Here is a 25,969-nt window from a genome sequence, read left to right as displayed (position 1 = left end):
GGAAAAAAAAACAGATGAACATGAAATTGAATTCTGTTGTTAGCTTAATAATGTTTAAGCTACATTGCTCTGCTCCCACTATACTGAGCAGCCTGAATTGTGTGATGTTAACAATTAGGCTTAGCTATGATTCGGTTATCCTGTTAAAGGTGTAAAGGTTAACGTTCCCCCATGCTTTAACTGCAGTAGGGAGTCCTGAGAAAACCATGGCCATAGCCTGATCATTTGAAAAAGCACACCTTCGTCATATGTAACAGGGAGCCCACTCTCTTCATAGTACACTCTAGAAAGACCTCACCAAGAGCCTGATCTGTGCAGTCTTCCATCATGCCTGAAGGACCCTTATGAAGAATGAGTCCCAGAGATGTCAGATGGTTTCTTTCTGTGTGAATGCAGTCCTCTCATGTGTTCATATTATTGCTCATTATCTATGCTTAAACATGGATATCATTGTCAAAGTTGACTAACTCCACAGATTCCTGTCAAAGTGCTCCGATAACAGGGTTTAAACAGCACTCATAAATGAGACATGATGATGATCTATCAGTGGTTTGTTAATTAATCAGTAACAGATGCTCAAACGGTTTCACAGAACAACCCTGCCTCTTCTCTAGTCTCTTTTTTCAATATTAAGATTCACTGTTTACAGTCATTCCAGAGAATTAGTTTTATGAGAAATATTTGTGGCTTCTCTGTATCTATCTCAAAAGATCCTGTTTTCTCTTTGTGATCAGGGATCTAAACAGGCAGATGTACATTTCTGTTTTTTTTTTTTTTTGGTTAGGATGTTACAAGCTTTCCCAATAGTTCCTCTGTGGGAACACACTGATAATATTTCTGTGTGATTATGTTCATTTGTCTATTTGTACGCGAAAGATAAGGTCCACTGTTTGGGGTACTGTATTATTCTGTGATATCCTTGGAGAAAATTGGTTTTGTACATACAGTGTTGTTGTTGAGCAGAAACATAGCCCAGAGAACAGCGTGCTCCCTGCATGGCTCCTTTACATTCTGCTGCAGTTCAGCGTTGCACCAACACTCCTCGAGCAAGGCTCCTCTTCTTTCCCTCTGCTGTTTGTGTGAGAAAAGGTCAGATCCTAGACAATAATTGCGCACTTGCTCAGTTTTCTGACCACAAAAAGAAGAGAAAAGGAAGGGAAAGAAAAGAAAAGAAAATTGCTGTCCTGGAGATCCATTAACTGTAGCCCAGCTCAGCAAAAGCTTTCTTTGACTCCGCTGAGACACATTTAATGTTTTATTGTTGTCTGTTCTGTTATTATCACAAGCATCTTGTCTTCTGCACAGCAGCTTATTCTACTGTCCACACACTTCCCCCTTATTGTCCTGAATTGGGACTAACAGCAGCTCTTTGAAAACAGCCACTCCAGTGAAGAATGAGAGGTATCTTCCTATGACTTAACAACTCACTAGCCCAGAATATAGCAGGTATGCCACCGATATGGCTTGCATAAAGTTAAGAACAGTTTGGAACAAGTCAGCCTAAAATACAAAGATGGCTTCATTTTTTTACACTACTTCTCTGATCTGGACGACTTCTTAAAGAGATTTTAGTAAAGGTGTACCAGAATCTGACAAATTTCCACTTGAACACGCCTGACTGGTCATAATCAGGCTAAAACCTGCTTTTTTTGTCAGTGAATTTACCAAACATACCCAAGAGCCACCAAGTCAAGCTGACATCTTAGGTGAGGATGCTATTACTGAGTGAAAAACACTCAATGCTAAATATTTTCAGTATCAGTGAGGTGTCAGAAAAAGTCCGGGGTTTGTTTTCTGAATTTAATCCAAGCACGTAACCTGTCTTTTGCAAAGAATAGCAATGATTTGAAAATAGGTTTCTAATAATGCAATAAATCTGGAACAACAGTCCCTTTTTTAGCTCCTGATTAATTATTGTTACTTTAGGCATGTTTTTGAAAAGCATCAAACTGTTGGTGTGATCATATTCTCTAGATTGACTTTGACCTCCAGCCTTCCAATGTGGCCATTGGAGCAGGCTGCAGGAGGACGGAAGTTTGTTACCATAGCAAACACTGTAAATTGATATAACTAAGGAAATTATGATTATTTTTATTAAAGAAATAGAATTATCCAAAACAACCTGGCCCAATGGGGAAATATAAATGGTCCCCTTGAAATCCTTTTCTGTGGTACAAAATCTAAAGTATGATGGCAGTTATTTCTATCAAGGGCTCCCCTGTCTCCCCCTCCCCTCAGGGTGTCATCCTGGACAGCTCCCTATCCTTTCAGGCTCACATCAGTAATATCACTCACACTGCATATTTTCACTTACGCAGCATAAACCGCCTCCGCCCTTCCTTAACCCCTTTCACCGCTTCTATCCTTGTTCACAACCTTGTCAGCTCTCACATTGACTACTTTTAATCTCTTCTTTTTGGTCTTCCTCATAAATCCCTCCATATGCTTCAGATGGTTTAAAATTGAGCAGCACGTAATGTTACCAAAAAGCCCTCTTTCCACCACATGACCCCTGTCCTCCACCAGATGCACTGATTTCCAGTTAAATCAAGAATACAATTCAAAACTCTCCTGCACATCGCCACCCCCTCCCCTCCCCTTAGGTCTTCCTCCTTCATCTACCTTACTGTGGCTTCCAGCCATCTCAGCACCATGTGCCTAGAGCATTCAGCCATTTTGCTCCCAAACTATGGAGCTTCCTCCCGCCTGATATCTGTAATATTGGCTCCCCCTCTGTTTAGATCAAGACTCAAAACCAACTTGTTTAAGAAATCTTTGTTATTTTATTACATTTTAGCTGTTGTTTTATGCTGTGTCTTTTATTCTACTCTGTCCTTGAGTGACCTGAAAAGCATTTTTAAATTAAATATATTTAGAAAATACATATAGTTGAATTTAAGTCAGTTTAGCCACCATTCGCTGAGGGGATTATTTACCATTTACCATTATCTAAATAATCAAGGAATTAATTTAATAGAATCTGTCTGGAAAGATGAAGTAGGCTGAAAGATGTCACAAAGCATTATTTATCATGAGCTGATCTAAGGAAATAAAAAAAACAGGTGACTGATGAGACAACAGTGAAACTTTTTGGAAGGCGTGTGTCCTATTGCAGCTGATGTGCATTTAACCGCATTTCAGAAAAAGAACATTGTGCCAACAGTCAAACACGGTGGTCTGCTTCATGACCTAGATGACTCGCTGTTATTAAAGCAACCTTGAATTCTGCTCTTCAGCAGAAGATCCCGACGAAGGATGCTGGATCAGCGGTTCACAATTAAGGAAATGATGATGGGAAAACTGCTTTTTCTATGTATTCTCATTATCTCTTTGCAATGCAAAAAGTGTTTGTTGAACTGAAACATTTAACTGCGACAAAAAAAGCAAAATCAGGAGAAATCTTTAGGGGAGTACGCAATAGTTCTCAACACTGAAAAGGCATTGAGGAAAGAGGTGAAGCATCCTTTATCTAGTGTTTGTTTAAAGGAGTCAAGCAGAGAGCCACGTTGGCAGAGCTCCAGCAATCTTTAACAGGGACCAGAGGACAAGACTCAGGCGCAAAAAAGATAACTGAGATGTCAAGGGGCTCCGCATTCATATCAGCACAGATCCGTTTCAGTGGAGCTGACTGAAACAGATCTGTGCCGAACACCGCACACGGTTTGACTCGTCAGACTGGCTCACTGAAGCAGACATTTCCATTTCCTGAGAACATAATTGCACAAATCAAATAATTTATCTCGGCCTCTCCACTCCTGTTGTTTTGTTATTAAGAACAGACGACGGCTCAAATTATTAATGAGCGTTGTCGTGTCCTCCCCGCTGCTTCCTGCCAGCTCCCATGAAGATTGCCGGGGCTCAGTTGGGAGCCTGATTGGGTTTGATGAGGGTGATGGATTGATGCTACTCTGATAGCCTTCAAACCTCCAGTCGGGCTTTGATTGTATTTTGGGAATGGTGAAAAGTAATGTGTTTATGTAATGTCTGTTTGGATTTCCATCAACTTCTAACTGAGCATTCCATTCTAGAATAGGTTTCCTGTTAACTAATGCTGTAGAGACAGTAGAAGTGATAAATGTTGCAATAAGGTAAAAGCATTGAAGTGTACTGGTAGAAAAACGTGCTTGTTATGAACGGCATCATAGGGATGAACATTAATGCATATCTGGTGATTTTGATACCAATAAAGTTTATCTGTCTACTACACTGAGTTTGTTTTTGTGAGCTTCTGGGTTATTCGTTGTTTCATTCAGTAACACTGAATGTTTAGCAGATGAGGCTGCATAAAATGATTTTTAATGTGGATGTGTACTGAATGGCGTTCCTGTGTTACGTCTTTTAACTACAGGGTGTTAAAAGGTACAGAATTACACAAGCATCCACATGTGTTTTCACATTACCAACATTCAAACTGCTTTCCAATAACTGCTGCTGTAATTTTGAAGCTCTGTCTGACACCAGGTGCAGATTGTCCCCAGAGACAAAACCTGAAAAAGTGGAGGCTATAACCACAGATCAAAGCAGCAACATTTGTAATGGAATGTTCTTGTCCCCACTCCAGTGAATAAGTTTCAACCCACTAAAAAGCCCACCCTCTTGGTTCCCTTTTCTGCTTTATTGGTCACTTATTGTCTAAATAAGTCTTCTGCTTCCCCTCCAACACGTTAAACCGCAGCAGCCTGTTGCTGCTAGCCTTATTACAGCGAGGAAAAAACAGGTTAGTGCATTTTATCTAATCACAGTAGAAACATTTCACTCTGCGTCTTTAGGGACCGTACTTAATTTCTCGTTTCTTCATCTGTTCACAGGTGCTACAGCAAAGCTGTTGCTAATGGTAGCAGCTATAAATTCAATAGACCCTCACTACACTTGAATAAATTCCCCGCATCAGAGCTGACATTGCTGTTCATGACTCCAAAGTGTACTCCAAACATTGCACCGAAAAAAATAATGCGACCACCCATCATGCTGGAACCCATTCTGGGTGGAGGTTGCACATAAATTCCCAATGTTAAAGGTCCAGACTGTGTCGGGCCTGCATGTTATTTGCCCCTGGCCGTTCATGTAATAGATCACAATTAATGACGGCACCTTTACTGGTCCCTTTGGAGAATGCAGATATGTGCGGTAACGTATAGTGAGTAAACCTGGAGGTTAATTAAACTGCACCCACTGTGCAGCATTACCCTCAGTATGTGAATCAATTCAGTAGACCACGCTCTGCAGCCGCATCATTGTCTCTCACAGGCTTCTGGAAATGCTCAGCTTTGCACACATTTGCAGGTCACAGGAGATTGTCCTAACAAATTGAAACAAATTGTAATTTTAGTTTCATCTACGTTCCCACAGACATACACTTGGAAAGCTAACACATTTCTGCATCCTATCGACAAGTGATGGGGTGAATCCTGGCTCGGATCAACATAAAGACAATCACTCACATTCACACTCACTCCTAAGGCCACTTACTGATCTACGAAGCCAGAAAAAGGTGACACATGCAGCGTAGTGCATGTAACCCAAGATTCAAACCATGAGACAAAACTCTTGGCTGAGGCGAAATCTGCAGCCTTTTATTACACTTCAGTGTTCTTCTCCATGTTTTGGGTTCTCAGTGACGGTTTACAGCAGTGGATCCATTGGGGGTCTGGCCTGTTAATCATGTGAAACAGAAATACAAGCATAAAAATAATAGATCTATAAAAAGTTTCTGAAAAATTGAATTTAAAATAATCCAGTTTCTGGTGAGGAATACGTTTGTCCCCAATGCATTTATTCCAGTGGACCAGACTCAAATAGCTAGAATCACACATTATTATGAGTAGTGAGCTTGTAGTAGGACCAAAATGCAGACAGGAACTCAAAAGCTGCACATTGAATGAAGGGTTTAGTGAAGGAATCAAACGCAAACTTAAACAGACACATGGAACAAAAATAGATAACAGGGCAGAACGACAGACCATGAGGCAGAATAACAGAAAAAAACAGCAAAGAACATTGACAAATGTACAGCTTATATGCAGGAGGAGAGTGGAGAAAGGCATGGCAAGACAGGTGAGAGTAACCAGGTAGAGAATGAGGAATAGCTGAGATCAATGAAGGCAGAAGGAGTTGACGGAGGAGATTAAATAACAGGAGCAGTCAGAGAGGAACACGGAAGAAATCTATCAAACGTAATAATACAAGTAAAACACAAGAATCAATAAAGAACCTAATCTACAAACAAATGAACTAAAATGGCATCAAGGAACAAACAGAGACCTGGAAGAAACCTAAAAACTCTTCTTAGCCTGGCTTAAAGGAGCAATGTTTTGAATATTGTTCCACACTACTGCAGACATTTTGAATTGAGAAAGCTTTCTGGATGGGAGGCGAAATGTCTTCAAACTTCGGAAAAAGTCCAGTTATTTTTTATTACTTTTTTAGAATGACCATGACCTGGATGACTGAGAATCTTCACCTGCATACTCACACAGCTATGCATCATGACAGAGGCATGTCACATCAGGTGCTCCTGAACATCTTTACTCAGCATTTTGAAACAGTCTTGGCCTATTTAAAACTCAAAAAATTAGTTTTTTGTGCCCACGTGAGAGTGAGCACCATGCTGAATAAACCACAAGGTGGGAAAAGAAATCTCCAGAACTTTAAAATGTAATCACAGGACCCACAGCAGGAAGGTGTTGTCCTGCTGGCAGCTTGTTAAAAAGGTTCTCTTGTCTTTTTTATTATGGAAGATCAAAGAATGGGATTCAAGGAACGCGGAACCAATAGGGCCAGTAAGGCTGCGGCCCAACCCGCATCAAACAATTAAAGTAAATTTTAAAATAAAATTAACTCTTCAATAGATAGTCTTTTTTAGAGACACAGTGTTTTTTTTAAAGACACATGTGAAGTAAATAAAACTTTTCCCACACAAATGCTAGCCACCTGGCGCTGCTTATGACCTCTACTTCATAACAATGGACGCATGGCAGCAGCTGTTGGTGTCCAGTACAGCAGCATAGCAGCTAGGTTCACGGTCAGCGTCAGGCAAAGTGGCAGCAGTTGCAGTTCCCTTAACTTTCGCTGCTTTTGTGCCCCCCAAAAAAATAATTTTTTTATGGAATTTCATTGTCGGCAAAGCTTTAATACTAACGGGGCACACAGGCATGTTTTGACCACAGTGGATGTATTGAGGATAGCCAGGGACCTCATCTAGAATAATAAGTGACAGAGACACTTCTTCGGGAATGTGTGGAGCATTTCTTTTCGTAACCTATTGTATTAGCTGTAGTAGAATGATCGCAAGTGAAAATGAATCTGAGGCATGTGTGGTTGAACGTCAGAACAACAGAAAAATAAATATTTGTTAACGGATTTGATTATAGCATCTATGGCAGCCACATTCATCACGCTCGTGCTGTGGGAAAGCAATACATTCCTGAGTCTAAAAATGGCTTAGCTTGTATCATGTTACACAAATCAGTTGAGTGATCACACACACAAAACAATGCTGGTGTTGTGTGTGTGTGTGTGTGTGTGTGTGTGTGTGTGTGTGTGTGTGTGTGTGTGTGTGTGTGTGTGTGTGTGTGCGCGTGTGTGTGTGTGTGTGTGTGTGTGTGTGTGTGTGTGTGTGTCTTCACAGCATTTTCAGACTGGTGAATTTTGATCAAAGCTTACCATGCTGCCTTACACTGAGCTTTTACCAGGCTGCAAGTGCTAGCCTAGCCAGCTGAGAGTAAAGGTAATAATGGATGTGTGTGTTTTTTTCGGGGGAGAAAATGAAGTTAATGCTAATGAAGTTAATGAAACGCTTACTTTTCAGACGCATTCAAATGAGAGCTGCAGATCACAAGAGATTTCAACGGAGGACAAGGAAACAGGAGAATGTAAGTTAGCAGAGCTGCTACTCCACCTCCCACATCAGATGTGCACAAAGATGCAAACACAGCACCAGCTATCCCAGAGCGGTCAGAGCAACATGGGACATGATTTTTATCTGAAAATAAAAATAGTATTTTTATCCTCCTTTCATCATTTCTATTATTTATTTCTAAAATCTTATTCCCTTGTCATATACAGGACAATCTGACCTATTACTTAATCATAAGGCACAAAATACCATGCCTGCAATTTACAGAGACAGTTGATAAGACTTAAGACGGCTCACCCGCTACTACCATCTAATGTAGAACAGATTACTGGATCAATGTGTGCTTCTGTGCTTTTTTGTCTCTCTTGTTGTGTCTCTGTTCTGTCTTCTGTAACCCCAGTCGGTCGAGGCAGATGACCGTTCATACTGAGCCCGGTTCTGCTGGAGGTTTTCCTTCCTGTTAATGGGGAGTTTTTCTTTCCACTGTTGCTTCATGCTTGCTCAGTATGAGGGATTGCAGCAAAGCCATGGACAATGCAGACGACTCTTCCTGTGGCTCTACGGTTCTCCAGGAGTGAATGCTGCTTTTCGGGACTTTGAAGCAATCAACTGGTTTCCTTATATAGGACATTTTTGACCAATCTGTATAATCTGACTGATTTTGACTTTGTAAAGTGCCTCGAGATGACATGTTTCATGAATTGGCGCTATATAAATAAAATTGAATTGAATTGAATTGAATTATAATAGTTTAGTTTACTACAGTAAGTATATGAACCAATATTCAAACTACTTTAATTTGACCATATTTCCTTATGCAATGTCTGAAAACTTCTTGTTTTAAAGACTATTACAATTCTTGTGTAGTGCAATGAAACTGCAAAAGTCAAATTACCAGTGAAAATAAGGTGCCAACAACAAAATACTGTGCAAACAGAGATACCAAATAAAAATACAACGTTCAGACCCAGATTAATACCTCTTTGAATAAGGCAAGGAAGTTGCATTATGTACAAACCCAGTTAAAGGTAAAGACAAAGGATGATGCTAAAGAAACACGTTCGGTTTCAGAGACAGGTTAAAAAGTTATAGCTGTGCCGAAGATTTTTCAGACTTGATTAACTGGGGAATAAAGGCAGTGGTGTTTGCAAGTGCTGGTTTGACTGTTCAGCTCTGCCCAGCTGTTGGTTTTGACATGACCAACATCACTGCTGTGCCATTATTTTGACTTGATCATTTCAGTGTTTGGCTCAAGGTGCCAGAGTTTCGTAGGGAAATGCTTTGGTCTGCCTTGAGGTCACTGGGAACTGTAACAGATCTATTTTAGAACATTTTTATTCGCAAAGTTTTTGTACCATTTTCTATTAAACTCAGACTTAAAATTACTATGCTTTCCTTCTGAACAACCTTTTTTCTTTATTTTAAATAACCATTAATATTGTCTCTAAGACAACATTTAATAGCAGAAATTCTCCATTCATTAAAAATGGTTTTGTGCGTCCTGGGTGTCTGTGAAGGATTTGAGCTTCCTCTTTCTTTGACATCAGCTCTCAAACAGCCAGTAGTTCACACAGTTTACTCATTGAAATGAGGCGGACCAAATCTGTGCTGTACTTCTTATCCACAGTGGACACGTGTTGCACCTGCAACATGCCCACTTTTTGCTTGCACAGTTTTCTTTCCGCCTTTCTGTCAACGCGGTCCTTATTTGGAATCTTTGAAGACGCTAAACGTACTATATATAAATGCAAAAAAAGCACCCAGAATCAGTTCCAGGTTTGAGTCATCGCTTTGTGGGTGGTAAGTATTTACATTTGGATAACCTCCTACCATAAATTTGTGAGGTTTGGTCATCTGCATATTCACGAAGGCACAAAAAAGTTTGCACCCACTGTTTCACCCATTTTACACACACAAATTGCTTTGCTTCTGGTATGAAGATCAGCTTTGCATACATTAATTAATTTGCACGTGTTTTAATACATGCAAACTTTTGAAAGATCAATCGCCTTGTGTTTTATCATTGATTTACAGACTCTGTTTCAGTTTATCCTAACTTTTGTTATATGTTGGGAAACACGTCATTCTACCATAGTACTAGTTTTATATTTAGTATGTTACCAGTTTTAATCCCAACAGTGTAATAACTACTTGCAACACCTTTCTCACTCATTGTGTAATAATTTTCAGTTAAAGCATTAATATAGCAGAAAAGCGGAACCAGTTATTGGAATAAACAACCTGAACAAATATAACGATAGCATCAGCAACACTGCTGCATAATCACAGACACACACTATTTTGATAATTATTAACATTACCTGTGATAATATTTGGCATTTCTAACAAAGTAAATAATGATTGGTTCTCTCAGTAATTTTGGAGGGGCGAGGGGGGTAAATAGTTTATGGTTTTAGATTGTTTGGGGAATTATTTGTAGTAATGGCATTTGGTTTTAGGATTTTTCTTTTTAATTGGTCGTTTATTTTTACATGGTTTATTGGTGGGTTTTAATGGAAGAGTTTTACATTGGTTTTATTATTATTTATTATTCCTCCCCCTCATTGCCAACCTGTCCACAATGCTGTACAAATAAACTTGCCTTGCCAACTAGACCCTTTCGGATGCAGCCTTAGATAGGACCTCTCTGAGGGGACTCTGAGAGTCTTTGTGAATATAGGCACAGATTTATAAAACCATTTGCATGCACCCCAGCATACATTTTCCCTCTATTGATCAGAGATCTTCCTGAACGTTTACGTACCTGGTTCTGCCTCATGTTCTGCTCTCTACACACCCAGATTCAACCATAAATGGTCAATACAAAGCACCTCATGAATGTTAATGTGCATTTAAATGAGCCAGCCGTTCATTGTTTTCATTATGGTTAACATTGGCACCCATAGAGAAAAATCAAAAACACTGAATGAAAAGGGATTTATTAAATGTGTTAATCAGAGGTAAACACACAGATGTTGTCCACATTAAAATAACTTGTTTTAAGGGAAACTGATTGCTATTTTAGATGATGGCCTAAGAGACAGAGGTGGGTAGAGTAAAAAAAAATACTCAAGTAAGAGTAGCAGACATATTTTTACTCAAGTAAAACAAAAAAGTAGCTAACCAAGAAATTTCTCAAGTAAAAGTTAAATTCTTCTGTGGGAAGGCTACTCAAGTACTGAGTAACTAATCATAACATATGGTTTAATATTTAAAAGTGATCAAATCAAACAGACAAAAACATAAAGTATAAATTATTGTATCATAAAGACTTAAAATAGATTTTTTTTAAATATACAAAAAAAAAAAATACAATTACAAAATGACAAATCCGTTTAGTGTCCACAGCCTGCCTCTGGCTGATGTGGGCGGGGGCCATGTTGTTGCCAGGAAACATGGACTGACCATACATTCTATGACATCATCACTTCTGTCCCTTTGTGACATCATCAGCAGCCTTTGAATCTACAGACTTCAGCAAATAATTCCATTCCTTCAGAATCCTGATAGTGAATGCATCTCTTGAGTCACTCTCTTGCGTGTTGAGAAAAACCCAGTTTTTCAAAGAGCAAAGAGAAATCAGTCCAGTCATCTCTTAAAGAAGATTTGTTTTGAAAACCAACAAATCTGTTACCTACAGTCTGTCAGCAGACGTTCATCTGTGGAGATTAGCTGCCGTCGGAAAGAATCGCTGACATTTATCAGCTCTTCATTCAGCGACAGCAAATCAGGTGGAGACACGAGACAACAGCCGATTTTAAAACTTCTTAAAAGTGAGACAGCCGTTGAAGAAAACACCAGAGCTGTTGTCATGATGTCAGAGGTGGAGTTTCATGCCGCCTTAGGCGCCAAAAACGAGAAGATCTCAGCTCTTCAACAAGAAAACGCTGCATTATCAGAAAGCTTGAAGAGTCTCGCCTCTGAGCTTCGTAAAATGGAGGTAGTGCACCAACATGAGGACGACCGGGAGAAAAAGGCTTTAAGAGACGAAGTGATGAGGTTGACTCAGATTGTAGAAAAGCAGCAAACTGAGCATGAAGACGACGTTGCTGTTCTGTATGATGAGCGGATTAAGACAAACAAAGACCGCCGAGATGCCATCAGAAGGGCCGATCAGCTGAAAGTATCTCTGATCGCAGAAAAGAACAAAACAAGAGAGATTGAGATCTGTTCGGCCAAGCAGATGGAGGAAATCTCTAAATTACAAGCTGCTCTGGTCAAAGTGGAGAGCAATTTGGAGGAACAAAGACGACAGTGGGAGCAGGAAAAACTCCGTCTTCTGACCAATAACCAAGAAACATCTGAGGTGGAACAGCTGAAATATCAGCTGCAGGAGCAGACAGTTAAGCATGAAGATCAGGTTGCTGCTCTGTATAACGAGCTGATCAGGAAGAACAAGGAGAGTCAAGATGCCATCAAAAGGGCCGAACAGTTGAAGGAAGACCTGACTGAAGAGAAAAAGAGAGCAAAAGAGGCCGAGGACTGCTTAGCCCAGCAAAAAGAGGAGACATCTAACCTCCAGGCTGCTCTGGTCCTCATGGAGAGAACTTTGGAGGACCAGCGGCGGCAGTGGGAGCAGGAAAAATCCCATCTTCTGACCAAAGAACAAGAAAGAGATGAGCTGGAGCAGCTGGTGAAGCAGTTAGAGTCCCAGAAAGCTGAGGCAGAACAGGAGATAGCTGCTCTGCGTTTGGAGCAGCAGAAAAACAACCAAAGTCATCAAGATGCTGCAAGAAAAGTCGTTCAACTGGAAATTGCTCTGGTTGCTGAGAAGATCAGAACAAAGGAGGCTGAGAACTGCTTGGCTGAGCAAGTGAAGGAAACCTGTGAAATAGAGGCTGCTTTGGTCAAGATGGAGCAAGACTTGGAGAACCAGAGACAGCTCTGGGCCCAGGAAAAGTCCAGTCTTCTGACAAAGCAGCAGAGAGCTGTGAGAAATGTGGAAGCAGCTAGGAAAGACGTTCTGGAGGTTCTGCATGATGAAAGGCAGGAGTGGCAAACAGAGAAGTCCTGCCTTCTAGAGATGGTTGCAACAACAAATGAGCTTCTGACAGAGGCGGAGGTGAAGAGAAAAGCTTCAACACTGAACCTGATAGAGAAACTGAAAAACCTGCAAAAGGAGATGGACAAATTACAAGAAAGCAAACCCAAAAAGAAGTCTTTCAGGAGAAAAATCGCCAAGTTCTTTAAAATGTCTAAAAAGGCTCCATCTCAGTCTGAAAACTGATCACTGCTGAACCTCATGAAGCCTCCTCCTACCAAACCATCAAACTGACAGAAGGTTCTAACTTTTAACCCCTTACCTTAACCCCCTTTTGAAAATGGCAACCATTGCAAAATGTCTAGCATTCCTCGGCACAAAACTATTGAAAAGTTTCTAAATTAAAAAGTTGTGGCTCCCTACCAGGGTAACTAGTTTTATCCTGGTGAGTGGAGTGGGGCTGCACGGTGCAGCAGTTGTTAGCACTGCTGCCTCGCAGCAACAGATCTGGCTGCATGGAGTTTGGACGTTCTCCCCGTGCAGCGTGGGTTCTCTCCGGGTGCTCCGGCTTCCTCCCACAGTCCTAAAAATGTACCTTTTAGGTTAATTGGTCTCTGTAAATTGATCACAGGAAGTGACTCTGTGCCTGCATGGTTGTTTATCCCCTGTCTGTGTCGCCCTATGGTTGACTGGAGACCTGTCCAGGTTATTCCCCACCCCCTCTGAAGCTTTCTTTGTCTTTTTCATTTAGTCTTCCTCTTAAAATATATTCATAATAAAAAACATTTAAAATAAAAAATAAATAAAAACAGACATAATAATCCAGCCACAAGAATGCTTTGTGCTCCTTGTGTTGGTCCCAAGCCCAAATAAATGGAGAGGGTTATGTCAAGAAAAACATTCATCTGCCTGATGGATATCATAGCTCTTAAAGCTTTTGAAAAGAAGCTGTTTCTGAGTCAATTAGGTTTTTGATTTTATGGTTCTGAAGCGTTGCTGATGGAAGTGGATTGCCCAGGTAGGTGGAATATGTGGCAACACCTCTGGCCGTTCTCTGGACTCTTGCAGCATAATCCAAGTCCAGATCTTGCAGACGGCATCCCACGATATATATGTGTATAGTTATGTGTCACTATATAAAGTCGGACCATGATCGAGGTCTGATGTGGAGGGAAACTGAATGTCTGAGAGGAATCATCATGCATTTCAAGTATAACTCAAGTATAAATGGATGAATTACATCTTTGCGTAAATGTAGGTGTTCTCTGAAGGCCTCCAGTGTTTGTAGGAGAACAATGAAAAAACTGCAGCAGGCAGGTAAGGGAGGAAGTTGTGGAGACTTTTAAAGCAGGTTTAGCTTCCAAAACAATGTCCAAAGCCTTGAAGGTATCTCTGGGCACTGTTCAATCTATCATATGAAAATGGAAAGAGATTTATCTGGTGTTTTGATGACATTTTCATCAACTAAGAAAAATGTGATGAAAAAAAGAATAGAACCCATTATTTTGTTGTCACTGTAACAAGTAGAACAACATGCCCTCCTGGCCACGTGTTATAACAGAAATATAATAAAAAAGTTCAAAAGTTATGTAGCACCTACAGTATTGTGCATAAAGGACATGAAAGCATATTTTGAACTGAAACATATGTCAACTTTTTTAGTTGGGTTTTGGCAGAGTTATCGACAGTTCATTGTTAATTTTTTTCATTGACGATCTTTCAAACTACTGATCTGAAAAGTCAATACAAAGCACCTCATGAATGTTAATGTGCATTTAAATGAGACAGCTGATCATTGCTTTATTATGGTTAACAATGGCACCCATGGAGAAAAAGCAAAAACACATTAAATGAATTTTAACAGAAAGGCATTTATTAAATGTCTTAATCAGAGGTAAACACACAGATGTTGTCCGCATTAAAATAACTTGTTTTAAAGGAAAACTGATTCCTATTTTAGATGATGGCCTAATAGACAGAGGTGGGTAGAGTAGAAAAAAATTTACTCAAGTAAAACAAAAAAAGTAGCTAACCAAGAAATTTCTCAAGTAAAAGTTAGTCTTCTGTTGGAACGGCTACTCAAGAACTGTGTAACTCATCATAACATCTGATTTAATATTTAAAAGTGAAAACGCTTTTCAGATTTTTTTTCAACATAACACCAATGAAACCAATACTTTAAAGCAGTTTATGTATATACAGTATGTGCAAAGATCTTCCAGTAATAATTTCTACTGCCGATAGAAAATAACAGTAAAACAACAATGCTTGTGTGCAAACAAGAAGTCTCACTTTGAATAAACTGTAGGTGTGTCTTTGGTGTAATTTTGATTAAAACAGGCCTGTTCTATATTCACTGAAGTTACTCACGATGGTTAGAGTGGCCAGAAGGTTTACTCAAGTAAGAGTAGCAATACATTTTAATATTACTTAAGTAAAAGTTAAAAAGACAGAGCAGCAAAACTACTTCTAAAAGTACATTTTGTCAAACAAGTTACTCAAGTAAATGTAACTGAGTAAATGTAACTAGTTACTACCCACCTCTGCTCATAGAGCCTTGTGTCTTGGTGAAGTACCTCATAACCTGGAGGAGACTACATCTAGCTCGTCATTCTGAGGAGAGAGGGAGTCCAGGAGGTATTTTGGGCATTTGCGACTGGCCAAAATCGCACATTGTGTACCCGCCATAAGTGGGAGTTGTACCCAGGTTAGGGACCACCAGTCAGAGCTCAGCTTGTATGGGTCCCAGCTCTGAGCCAGAAGAATCCCCTCAGAAGCTGAGAGGAAGCCAGCTGCTGTGATCAGAGACTTTAGTTCAGGTAAGGGAGCCTGATCAGTTTATTGTGCCATTCTTCATATATTCACTTTAAAGAACAGTTAGGAGAGTATAAACTCAGTATGGAGTAGAAATAATGGTCTCTTAAGGGGGCTTAGAGATTTTCTACATTTATTGATGGATAACAGAATCCACCAGAACATCAGGGGTGGTGAAAGATGTTCTTTCAATTTTTATTTATTTTTCAATCAAGGGCAGATAAACAAAATATAACATTTACATAAATAATCATGGTGAAGAATGTGTGTTGAGTGAAAGGTTAACTTTAATATTGATGCGTTAAAAGCTGTTTTCTGATACTCTGACAGCAATATTTCTTTATTAAGTATACAGAGCTTGCTTTTGGCTGGTGTGTGTGTGTGTGTGTGTGTGTGTGTGTGTGTGTGTGTGTGTGTGTGTGTGTGTGTGTGTGTGTGTGTGTGTGTGTGTGTGTGTGTGTGTGTGTTGACTGATGGGCCCCACCAATTTCAAATGCGTTCCGCAGCCCATGTCTTTATCACATCTTTTTTGTTCCCCAGGGTAGCGGGAAGCTGTGTGACTAATTGAATGTTCCTGAAAACAGGATATATCACAGATAAAATTAGCACATGACAGAATTGTCCTGTTGTGCAAATAGCAAATATGCATTGTGACTCTGCAGAGTCGGGCAACAATAATTTTTATCCCAACAGATGGAGGCAACATATGCGCAAAGGCTGCAGCTGAACAGAGTCATGCGGACATACAGATACCTCCATATGGGACATAATTATAAATGTAGCCGTGTTGTATTTTGGGTTCATTCATTTCAATTCAAGTGATGTTAAACATTAAAAAAAAAAAGCAATTTCCAAACACTAGTAATATTCCTATGTCAAATGCCTTTATGTATAAATTTGTATTTTATTTCTGTATTTAATAACTGCCAAATTATTTTACTAATTTGTAATTGGTTAAGGATACTGATCCTTGGACTGTTGCGTAATAGGAAGGGGAGGAGTAGAGGGGGAAGTTCGACGGAGGGGGTGAAGGAGTCAGTCTGCTCGGTTGCTCTTCCCAGTTAGCATGAGCTAAGCAAAGACTTTTCCTAGCTAAGGAAAGGCAGCTGCAGTCAAGTGTTCGGCCAGAACATTTATAAAAGCAGTGGACTTTAGTTATGTGCGGTGGGACACTTTTCCTCTGTTGTTTTCAAGAAGTCGCAACCTGGACTGTTGTGAAAAACTGACGCGACGCCCGCGAGAGCACGCTAGGTTAAAAGACAGCGAGGAGGGGTGGCTATCACGTTGGTGAGCTACACGACTGCTGTTCTTTGTGAATCTGGAGGCGAGAATCGTCTTGGACACCGGAAGAGTTGTGGTTGTTTGGAAAAGACGACCGAGATCGACTACACGGTGGGGGACCGGGGGATTCGGTGCTGCGGGGGTCCATGCGGGAGGCGCGTGCGGAGCCACGAGCCACGACAGGTCCACGCTGTGAGCACATGAACGCTCTACTGTTCACCTTCCGACACAACGAGTCAGGTACAGAGTCAATTTATTTTGTTTGCTCATTGAGTGAAGCGGCCAGTGTTTAAGTTTTCAGGCCTCCACGCACACAAGCGACGTTCAGGCCTGCAACGGGTACTTTTGGATCATTTTAGTTATTATAAAGCCGGCATAGCTTAGGATTTACTAATGACTTGGATGGTTTTGCTTATTGTGTTTGTTTGTTAATGCTCTGAAAGTGACTGATGGACAACAAGGGTTTGATTTTTGAACTTTAAAGGGAAACTTTAATTGTAAGGTTTTGAGTTAAGACACATTCATTATTGACTGTACATTGCTATACAGGTAATTTGAGTTATTTTAAGTTGTGCCCACTTCTTCGAGTGTGTTTATGGTTTATTTACAAATGTAAGATATTTAATTTTCTAAATTCCGGGTAATTTCGTTTAAAATATATTTTCATAAGTAAAAAGAAGAAAGACATTTACTGTGTCAATTCATTATTTCATTAACAGATTTCTTCTTGGGTAAAAACTGGGTATATTTACAAGGCATTTATAAAGAAACTCATAATTAATCTAACAACGACTACAGTTTTATCATCTTTTAATTGATAAGAACTCAGGGCGTCCCATATTTGGTTATTTTACATGCTTTTGGATGTTTTGCCAGTAATGTAGGCAAGGGGGCGCTACATAAAATGGAGGCACCGCTGGGATTGTTATGAGAAGTTTGTAATTTGGGTTTCTGTAGTTCTAGTGCATTTTTGAACATTATCATTGATATTTAGAATTTCTATTTTCAGTCATGGCTGATAGCAAGTTGCAGGCAGAGCTTAATGAGTGGTGTGATACTGAAACTATTGATGTTGCTCATGCCGTACTAGTGGTGGGGGTGGGTAAAGATCTCGAAGTTGCCAAAATCGAAGAAGAGCTACACCACAGTTCGATGCTGGGGTCGTGTGAGAGTAAGGGGAACCAAGCCCTATAGTGATGGTGATGGCGTGTTAGTTCTCTGTGAATGCAAAGAAGTCATTGATCCAAGAGTAGTTCCTCCTGAAGTCCGACCTAAAGATGGGGCTATTTGGAAGATCATAACTTATGCCCAGGAACCCACTACTTCTGCTCCTGCTGAGGATTTTTCAGCCAAGTTGCAACGTTTTCTAATGTCCGAGGGAAAGACCCTTGCTGATGTTCAAGCATGTCTCCCACTGATGAGTCAGTTTTGCGTGCCATGGTTGACGTTGTCAGTCGAACTACTAAAAGTCAGGCTGAAAGCCATGGTTATCGCCGCCTGCGGATCTACTCAGGAGTCACTCCCACCCCAACAGGGGAGGAATCTCTAGAATATTGGCTAGAGCAGGCAACATTGATGGTTCAGGAGAGTGAACTCAATGAACATGAGAAGAGGCGGCGAATTCTGGAGTGCTTGCGAGGACCTGCTCTCGAAATTGTCAAGTCAGTACGCCTCAGTAAGCAAGGAGCCACAGCCCAAGAGTTCCTCGATGCGTTAGACAGTGCATTTGGTTCCGCTGAGTCTGCGGAAGACCTGTACTTTTCTTTCCGGCTCATACAGCAGAAGTCTGGTGAGAAGTTGTCAGAATACATTCGCAGAATTGAACCTTTTCTGGCTAAAGTGGTGAAGAAAGGAGGGGTCTCAGCTAGTGATAAAGACAAAGTGCGTGTTGAACAGCTGCTTCGGGTGTGCAATCGACTCAGACTTGATGCTACTACAGTTACGTTTGAAAGAGAGGCGCAGTAAACCCCCCAATTTTCTTGAACTTATTGTCTGAGATCAGAGCCGAAGAAGAATACCAGCTAACACGAAAGAAGGTGAACGCACGTATTCGGAGTGTTGCTGTTTGTAATGACTCAGTTGACAATGATGTCGACATAGAAGTGCTAAAGGCTGATTTTAAAGCTTTGAAAGCTCAAGTGTGTGAGATGAGCAAGTGTGCAGCAAATGAAGGAGCCAGTGCTCATGCACCTATGCCTAGTTCGAATCACTCTGGCAGTGACAAGTCTGAAGCTATTGCTTTAAGAAGAAAGTTCAGAAGTTAAGTAAAAAGTTGAAGTCCAAAGAGAGAAATACAACTGAGCCTTCGGTTACTGTAGCCGCAGTTGGGACTAAGAGCCAAAGTCAGGGTTTTAAACCAGCACAGAGTCCTAGAACTGGTGAGCGATTCTGTTACAGATGTGGGGAAGATGGCCATATCGCCACCAGTGTTCATCTGCAGAGAATGAGAAAGAGTCATTAAGAGACTCATAGCGTCGCTAAACAAGGCTAAAGGCAAACAGTCTTGCGATGGCGACTCAAACAGTGAGACCACCAACTGTTTCTCTAAAAAACAGGAAGCATGCACTAACACAAATGCCCCGCTTCCTAAAGGTCTCATTGGGTCCACCTTCTACAGTGCAAGTGAGAGTGAACGACAACCCCTGCACAGCCATATTGGATAGTGGGTCTCAAGTAACAATCATTTTTCCAGAAATTTTACGAAGAGCACTTGTCCGATATACCCTACAACCAGTGTCTGGCTTAGCCATTTGGGGACTAAGTGATACAAGCTATCCTTACTCAGGATACATTGTAGTGGACATGCAGTTTCCAAAGGAGCTAACTGGAAAGTCAGAGACGCTGTCAGTGTTGGCACTGATTTGCCCTGGGCCGAACACACCAGATCAGGTCCCAGTCATACTAGGCACAAATGCTAATTTGTTCCACAGACTCGCTGACCTGTGTGATCGTCCAGAGGGTGAAGCTTTAGCCCGTGCCCTGAAAATTAGTAACGCTGAACCAAAGAGAGAACTGGTGCTGCCCAAAGCCCAAGACATGAACGTTGATTCGGTGGGTTTAGTGAGGTTTATGGGTCCTAATGACCTAAAACTTACCCCACAAGAGAGTCGCTGTGTACCATGTCAACTGGATTTTGGCCAGACAGCACCTAAAGGCATAATCGTGGTGGAGACCAGTAACACAGTAGCACTGCCTCACGGTGTGATGTTTCAGCCCGTAGTTGCCCCTGTTTCTGCCATTGACCCCTAACTGTTTCTCTCTGTTGATTCAGAACGAGACCAAGAAGGAAGTTACTATATCTTCAGGTACTCCGCTAGGTACTGTTCAGTCAGCTGATTTGGCCATTCCTATAGTGAATAGTCAAAACATTGAAGACTGGATCCAGATTTGATAGATTTTGGAGATTCTCCTATCCCCAATGAGTGGAAAGAGAGACTTCGGAGAAAACTCTGTCATCGACGCAATGTGTTTTCACTCCATGAATGGGAGGTTGGTTTAGCTAAAGGCGTTGAGCACAACATTCGTCTAACCGATCCCCGTCCGTTTCGTGAAAGATCCAGACGCTTAGCACCTGCGGATATAGAGGACGTACGCAAACACCTCAGAGAGCTATTAGACGCTGGAGTGATAAAAGAGTCAAGGAGTCCATACGCTTCGCCTATCGTCGTAGCGCGAAAGAAAAACGGGAATGTGCGTATGTGCATAGACTACCGGACTCTGAATAGCAAGACAATACCAGACCAATACACTACACCACGCATCGATGACGCATTGGATTGTTTAGCAGGAAGTCGATGGTTTTCTGTCTTAGACCTTCGTAGCGGTTACTACCAAATCGCAATGGCGGAGGAAGACAAAGAAAAGACCGCGTTCATTTGTCCTCTCGGCTTCTATCAGTTCGAGCGTATGCCCCAAGGGGTGATGGGAGCTCCTGCGACGTTTCAACGTCTTATGGAGAAGGCCGTTGGGGACATGAATTTGCTACAAGTCCTGGTTTATCTCGATGATTTAATAGTGTTTGGTGCTACATTGGAAGAACATGAGGAGAGACTCATGAAAGTACTAGACCGTCTTGAGGAAGTAGGTCTAAAAGTGTCTTTAGACAAATGCCAGTTCTGTCAGCCCAGAGTCAAATATGTCGGCCATATCGTCTCTGCTGATGGGATTGCGGCAGATCCAGCTAAGGTCGAAGCTGTAACTCAGTGGCCACAGCCTACTGACCTTAAGTCACTGAGGTCATTCCTCGGCTTCTGTGGTTATTACCGCAGATTTGTGGCGAACTACTCCTCAATCGTTAAGCCCTTGACAGACCTGACCAAAGGGTATCCTCCAGTGAGGAAAGGCAAGAGGTCTACAGTTACAAAAGATCATCAGTACTTCAAGGAGGCTGAACCTTTTGGATCAAGATGGACTGATACATGCACAAAAGCTTTTCGTGACATTATCAGATGCCTTACCAATGCGCCTGTGTTAGCGTTTGCAGATCCTAACAAGCACTATGTGTTGCACACCGACGCTAGTCTTAAAGGTTTAGGAGCAGTCTTACACCAGGTTTATCCTGAAGGTCTCCGTCCTGTTGCCTTTGCCAGCAGAGGGTTGACTGCTGCTGAGCAGAAGTATCACATCCACCAGCTTGAGTTTCTAGCACTCAAGTGGGCCGTGGTGGACAAATTTCATGATTACCTATATGGTGTGAGATTCACGGTAATGACTGACAACAATCCGCTCACTTATGTGCTGACAACTGGGAAACTCAACGCAACAGGTCACAGGTGGCTTGCAGCACTAGCCATGTATGACTTTGAAGTCAAGTATCACCCTGGAAAGGTGAACATTGGCGCTGACTTACTCTCACGTAACTGGTCTGAAGTTGAAGCAGAGCCCTGGAAGAAACTGGGTCAGGGTGACGTGAAAACACTTTGCAGTCAAGTGCACGCACAAGATGTGTGTGTGGCTGAAAGACTAGGAGTTCCTGCAGAGGGCGTTCCTGAGCTCTATTGTTTTGCAACCCACCTGAATGTTGGACAACTAGAACGGTTGACCCCTGACGACTTGCAAAGGGCTCAGCTCAAAGACCCTGTCCTCAAAACCGTAAGAGAGGCTTTGAACACAGGTCGCTGGCCTTCTCATGTTGCTGATGCCGATGTTTCTTTGCTGAAACGAGAGAGAACCAAGCTAAAGATTGAAGACGGATTACTCTACCGAGTGAAAATCAAAGCTTCTGGTAAACAACACCGTCAGCTGCTTTTACCCGAAGAGTTCAGAATACAGGTGTGTCGTGCATTGCATGATGACATGGGACACTTGGGTGTAGAGAGGACAGTAGAATTAATGAGAGAAAGGTTCTACTGGCCGAAGATGAGTCACACTGTTGAGACATACATAGGCAACTGTGGGAAGTGTGTCACATGGAAGAGTCCATGTCCACGAGCTGCTCCATTACACCAGATTACTTCTGCAGGACCTATGGAACTTGTATGTATCGATTTTCTCTCACTAGAGCCTGACTCCAGTGGGGTTTCTAACATTCTCGTGGTGACCGATCATTTCAGTCGCTATGCGCAAGCCTACCCGACTAGAGATCAACGAGCAGTCACTGTTGCCAAGGTCTTGGTCGAAAGGTTCTTCGTTCACTATGGTCTTCCAGCTCGAATTCATTCGGACCAAGGGCGTGACTTCGAGAGCCGGTTGATACAGGAGCTTCTGAGAACCTTGGGAATCCGTAAGTCGCGGACGACACCCTATCATCCGCAGGGCGATCCACAACCGGAGCGCTTTAACAGGACGCTGTTATCTATGCTGGGAACCTTGAGAGATACCCACAAAACGTCAGTGGAGTCGTCATGTGAGTCAGTTAGTACATGCGTACAACAGTACCAAGAATGATGCTACGGGGTTTTCACCCTATTACATCATGTTTGGCAGAGAGGCCAGATTGCCTATTGATGTATGTTTTGGTACTGATCACCAAGAACCAGTCAGTCATTCACGTTATGTGGAAGATCTCAAAAGAGACTTAAAGCGTGCTTACGAGTTAGCTACCAAGTCTGCAACTCAAGTTCATGTGAGAAACAAGAAGAACTATGAGAGAGCTCTACGCAATCAAACCTTAGTCAAAGGTGATCGAGTGCTCCTGAAGAACTTGGGGTTGCACGGGAAACATAAGTTGCAGTGTAGGTGGAACTCTGTACCTTATGTGATCATGGAAAAGCTCCCTGATTTGCCTGTCTACCGGGTGAAGCCCGAAAGTGGGATGGGGAAGCTGAGGACTATACACAGAGACAACATTTTGCCTATTGGAAGTTTGGTGAGAATTTCTGAGGAGTTAGATGTTCCAGAGAAACCCAACAGGGCTGTGACTAGGAGTCAGAGAAAGTCAGTAACCCATCAATCACAGGCTAAAAGGTCTCAAAGCGATGTGGGTTACCCGCTGGATGAGGAATCTAGCGATTCTGAGTTCGAATGTCAACCTAGATTCAGGTGGAGGTTAGAGCCTGAGGATCTGGTGGATCCTGTCTCAGACAGAGATGATGAGTGTGAGGTACAGAACGCTGCTGATGATCAGGGCAGTGTGTCTGATCACGAGGGGGATGAATGTGATGTGTTGTCAGAAGGCATTGTCGACTATTGTGATGGTGACATCAATGCTGCCGATGAAGTAGAAATGTCTGCTGGAGAAATAGATAGTACAGAGCCTGAAAGACATTCTCCAGTCAGAGTGACAGAGGAAGTCAAACCTCAGCGAACGCCCCAACGTGAAAAAAGGTCGGTTAAACCTATTATCAGACTAACTTATGATGAGGCAGGGAAGCCTAAAGATCAGCCTTTGACTATAGTACATAGGGGGTGTAGTCATAAAGATTGGTTAAGGGACTTGTTGTTTCATTTTCTGTGTTATTAAAATTATGTTTTCATTCCTGTTCATGGGAATTAGGTTTCATAGGGACATGTAAACCATTTGAGTGGGGGAGAGTGTAGCCCGTGTTGTATTTTGGGTTCATTCATTTCAATTCAAGTGATGTTAACATTAAAAAAAAAAAAGCAATTTCCAAACACTAGTAATATTCCTATGTCAAATGCCTTATTATGTATAAAATTGTATTTTATTTCTGTATTTAATAACTGCCAAATTATTTACTAATTTGTAATTGGTTAAGGATACTGATCCTTGGACTGTTGCGTAATAGGAAGGGGAGGAGAGTAGAGGGGGAAGTTCGACGGAGGGGGTGAAGGAGTCAGTCTGCTCGGTTGCTCTTCCCAGTTAGCATGAGCTAAGCAAAGACTTTCCTAGCTAAGGAAAGGCAGCTGCAGTCAAGTGTTCGGCCAGAACATTTATAAAAGCAGTGGACTTTAGTTATGTGCGGTGGGACACTTTTCCTCTGTTGTTTTCAAGAAGTCGCAACCTGGACTGTTGTGAAAACTGACGCGACGCCCGCGAGAGCACGCTAGGTAAAAGACAGCGAGGAGGGGTGGCTATCACGTTGGTGAGCTACACGACTGCTGTTCTTTGTGAATCTGGAGGCGAGAATCGTCTTGGACACCGGAAGAGTTGTGGTTGTTTGGAAAAGACGACCGAGATCGACTACACGGTGGGGACCGGGGGATTCGGTGCTGCGGGGGTCCATGCGGGAGGGCGCGTGCGGAGCCACGAGCCACGACAGGTCCACGCTGTGTGTGGCACATGAACGCTCTACTGTTCACCTTCCGACACAACGAGTCAGGTACAGAGTCATAGGTCAATTTTGTTTCTTGATTGATATTGTTTTTATTGGATTGAAGTGGGACCAGTTAAGTGTTTCAGTGTTTCAGGCCTCCACGCACACAAGCGACGTTCAGGCCTGCAACGGGTACTTTTGGATCATTTTAGTTATTATAAAGCCGCGCGCATAGCTTAGGATTTACTAATGACTTGGATGGTTTTGCTTATTGTGTTTGTTTGTTAATGCTCTGAAAGTGACTGATGGACAACAAGGGTTTGATTTTTGAATTTTAAAGGGAAACTTTAATTGAAGGTTTTGAGTAAAGTTAAGACACATTCATTATTGACTGTACATTGCTATACAGGTATATTTGAGTTATTTTAAGTTGTGCCCACTTCTTCGAGTGTGTTTATGGTTTATTTACAAATGTAAGATATTTAATTTTCTAAATTCCGGTAATTTCGTAAAATTAAAATATTTTCATAAGTAAAAAAGAAGAAAGACATTTACTGTGTCAATTCATTATTTCATTAACAGATTTCTTCTTGGGTAAAAACTGGGTATATTTACAAGGCATTTATAAAGAAACTCATAATTAATCTAACAACGACTACAGTTTATCATCTTTTAATTGATAAGAACTCAGGGCGTCCCATATTTGGTTATTTTACATGCTTTTGGATGTTTGCCAGTAATGTAGGCAAGGGGGCGCTACATAAATCATGACCAAACTCACCGCTGGCGGTAGGACTGACTAATGGAAAGTTGAAGGTAAGGGTAGATCAAAACCAGCTGACTTTAAAGGCTGATTATGAAATCATCAAACAGGTTTAGACTGCAGCTTACCAGTCAGTGAAAATCAGCAGCACTCCCATAGCCAGCATGTGATGAATAATAAAAAGAGGATGGAAGGAAGCAGGAGAGAAAAACATACAATAAGTCGGTGTGTTCCTCTCTCTAGTGGCTGTGGTTGGACCTTCTTCACCCATTGCAGACTTTTAAAGCTATCCTTTGGTTATAGAAGAGGAAGCTTACAGGTTCAGCGTCATGCCATCCATTTCATAGTGTTTGTGTGTGTTGTCGCACTAATTTTCATATGACTGAGCAGCTTCTCTTGCACAACAACACCTTTCCATGTGACACAGTAAAAAGCTACTTTTGAATATTTCTTTAATGTAGCCTGTGCAGTGAAGAATGCAGGCCAGTGGGGAGCTTCAAGGCTCATTAGGTGGGATTATATTCAGTGCAAGTGCCAGAGTAGTCATGCTAGATGGTATGCTGTATGATACATGAGTATCAGTTTACCTTGGATTCCTGCAGCCCACGGCCTTCAGAGAG

The 25,969-nt window shown here is 41.6% G+C and overlaps 1 protein-coding gene across 1 annotated transcript; it reads left to right on the top strand.

The window, feature by feature from the left end:
- The first annotated feature begins 11,229 nt into the window (after positions 1 to 11,229).
- Positions 11,230 to 13,628, top strand: LOC118560709 (cingulin-like protein 1). Its single transcript, XM_036131994.1, has one exon. It carries the CDS (start codon positions 11,667 to 11,669, stop codon positions 13,080 to 13,082), a length of 1,416 nt encoding a protein of 471 aa, XP_035987887.1. The 5' UTR covers positions 11,230 to 11,666; the 3' UTR covers positions 13,083 to 13,628.
- The last annotated feature ends 12,341 nt before the right edge of the window (positions 13,629 to 25,969 follow it).

This window comes from Fundulus heteroclitus, unplaced genomic scaffold (genome assembly GCF_011125445.2).
Source record: "Fundulus heteroclitus isolate FHET01 unplaced genomic scaffold, MU-UCD_Fhet_4.1 scaffold_466, whole genome shotgun sequence".
Taxonomy (NCBI): Eukaryota; Metazoa; Chordata; class Actinopteri; order Cyprinodontiformes; family Fundulidae; genus Fundulus; species Fundulus heteroclitus.
The sequence above is the reverse complement of the archived record's forward strand: the minus strand, read 5'-3'. Positions and strand labels throughout refer to the sequence as shown.